Here is a 2,220-nt window from a genome sequence, read left to right on the forward strand (position 1 = left end):
CAGCCATACCTGATGAAATGAAGTGAAACGAAGTGAAACGGATGGAGACGGGAGGCAATGTTGATGCGGCACCCCGAGGTTCTTGCAGGAGAGGGGATGACAGCCACGCTGGCCACTGATTGGCTAACCGCAGGGCCACGCGTTCGACCACGCCCACGAGGGGATACGTTTTTTCCCCATTGGCAGAGAGACGAGACTCCTCCCGCGCTCCGCCCCTGGATCCGCCCAGGACAAGCAATGGCGTGGAGGTGGAGATTGTCATCAGTTTCCCACACGGCACGGTCCTGTGAACATTGGTCTAACGGGTGAATATTCAGCTCCCCATTGTGAGGGTTGACAGAAGAGCTTCCAGGGGTTAGTGAGACAGACAGACAAACAAGGTTTGCCAGGTATTCATAGAGGGGCCTTCTGGCAAGGACAGTCCACTCCGCTCGAACGAACCCCCTCCCCCGCTCCAACCTGCGGGGTCATAGTGCAAGGGTCAAAGTCAGTCCACACGAAAGAGGATGACCTCTTCTCTCAACGACCAGATGACAGTGTCGACGACAATGCTGCCGCACTACGAGTCGCCGCTGCCCTCGCTCTACGAGCCGCAGCCGCAGCCGCCCAAACCCAGACTGATGTTCAAGATGCCCCGGGTGGTTCCGGACCAAAAGGGCAAGTTCGAGTCAGACGAGCTTTTCAGGAGGCTGGCCAGGGAAACGGAGGTAAGTTAGGAAGTCCTGCAAAGACTACACTATCAATTTCCCCTGTGATCCTCAGGAATACATTCCCAGGAAGAGAATCCTCATGCCAGAACAAAATAGGATCTATTTGGAATGACATGACTCTTGCGTCACAAGAAAAATTAAGATAAACACATATAGGACGTCCTTGAAAAATATTGCTGTTGTGAATATCCAAATATATTATAATTACTTGATCTAGATTTTTTGTACAAGGTTGTATGTTTATATATATATGTATACATATATATATATATATATATACGCACATGTAATATATATTACTGAGTTAGGTTTCATTAAGACGGGATGATTTACATTCAAGATTCATTACTTTTAACAGTATGACAAGCTTTTAAGGAATATGGAATTTAAACCATTCCTTCTTGTGGAAGCTTAACACGAGTAGTAGGAATATATTTACACAATGAGGCTGTATGGCCAATTGGATATATATATATTTCTTTATATATATATATTATATATATATATAATATATATATAATATATATATATATATATATATATATGTAATATATATTATAATATATATTATATATATATTATATATTATATATATATATATATATAATATATATATATATATATATATATATATATATATATATATATATACTATATAAAATTCTCTACAAAGTTGGTGTACCGATCAGTGAAGTTAAGCACCCACAAGGAACGTGGTCAGGACTTGGATAGGTGACCCCAGAACTGGCAAAGGCCTTCAGTACAGAAGCCTACTGAACGTCCATTAAGCAACCTCTTCCTGATAATGTGTTTGCCTGGAAACATAAGTGCGACTTTATATATATATATATATATATATATGATATATATATAATATATATATATATATATATATATAAACAAATTTAATAGATAATGATGAACCATAATACATTATCAGAAATTGATTCGCAAAATACTACATTTTTTTCTAGCATTTCTCAAGAAATTTCGGGAGAATTCATACTTGTGGTGTTCATCAAGTACACGCTTATTCTTCAGGCTACTGAACGATTTCTTGCCCAGAGTTTGCTTAACTGTTGTTTTTCTACCATTAACTTTCGTTTTTTCTCTACTACTGAATGTATTGGAGTAAGTCACGAAGTGCTCAGTAAGAAAGGGATACAGAGATATTACTTGAGATTTTAATGGAAATTGACAGAGTTTGACTTGAGGGAAAGAAGAGCCATTTTCTTTTATTTATGAAAGGGACCCTTCCACTCGCAAATCACCGCTTCACTGTGGATTGATTTGTAAAGTGTAGACACTGATCCGGTTTGAGGAAAAGGTTTTCTAATTGATGGGTCTTGCATTTAATTCCATTTCACCGAAAACAAACGCGCATTTGACATGTTCCACCACTTTTTTATGTATTCATGTAAGGATATATCGAAGCTGCTGCCTGTATTCACTATTCCTCTCTCTCTCTCTCTCTCTCTCTCTCTCTCTCTCTCTCTCTCTCTCTCTCTCT

General features: G+C 39.1%; 1 protein-coding gene across 1 annotated transcript in view; it reads left to right on the top strand.

The window, feature by feature from the left end:
• The first annotated feature begins 254 nt into the window (after window positions 1-254).
• Window positions 255-2,220, top strand: part of LOC135208452 (protein big brother-like) — a 52,392-nt gene continuing 50,426 nt past the window's right edge. The window contains exon 1 of the mRNA XM_064240643.1: window positions 255-707. Coding sequence (XP_064096713.1) covers window positions 507-707 — 201 coding nt within the window. The 5' untranslated portion in view covers window positions 255-506. The remainder of the gene's footprint in view (window positions 708-2,220) is intronic.

This window comes from Macrobrachium nipponense, chromosome 35 (genome assembly GCF_015104395.2).
Source record: "Macrobrachium nipponense isolate FS-2020 chromosome 35, ASM1510439v2, whole genome shotgun sequence".
NCBI classification, from domain to species: Eukaryota; Metazoa; Arthropoda; class Malacostraca; order Decapoda; family Palaemonidae; genus Macrobrachium; species Macrobrachium nipponense.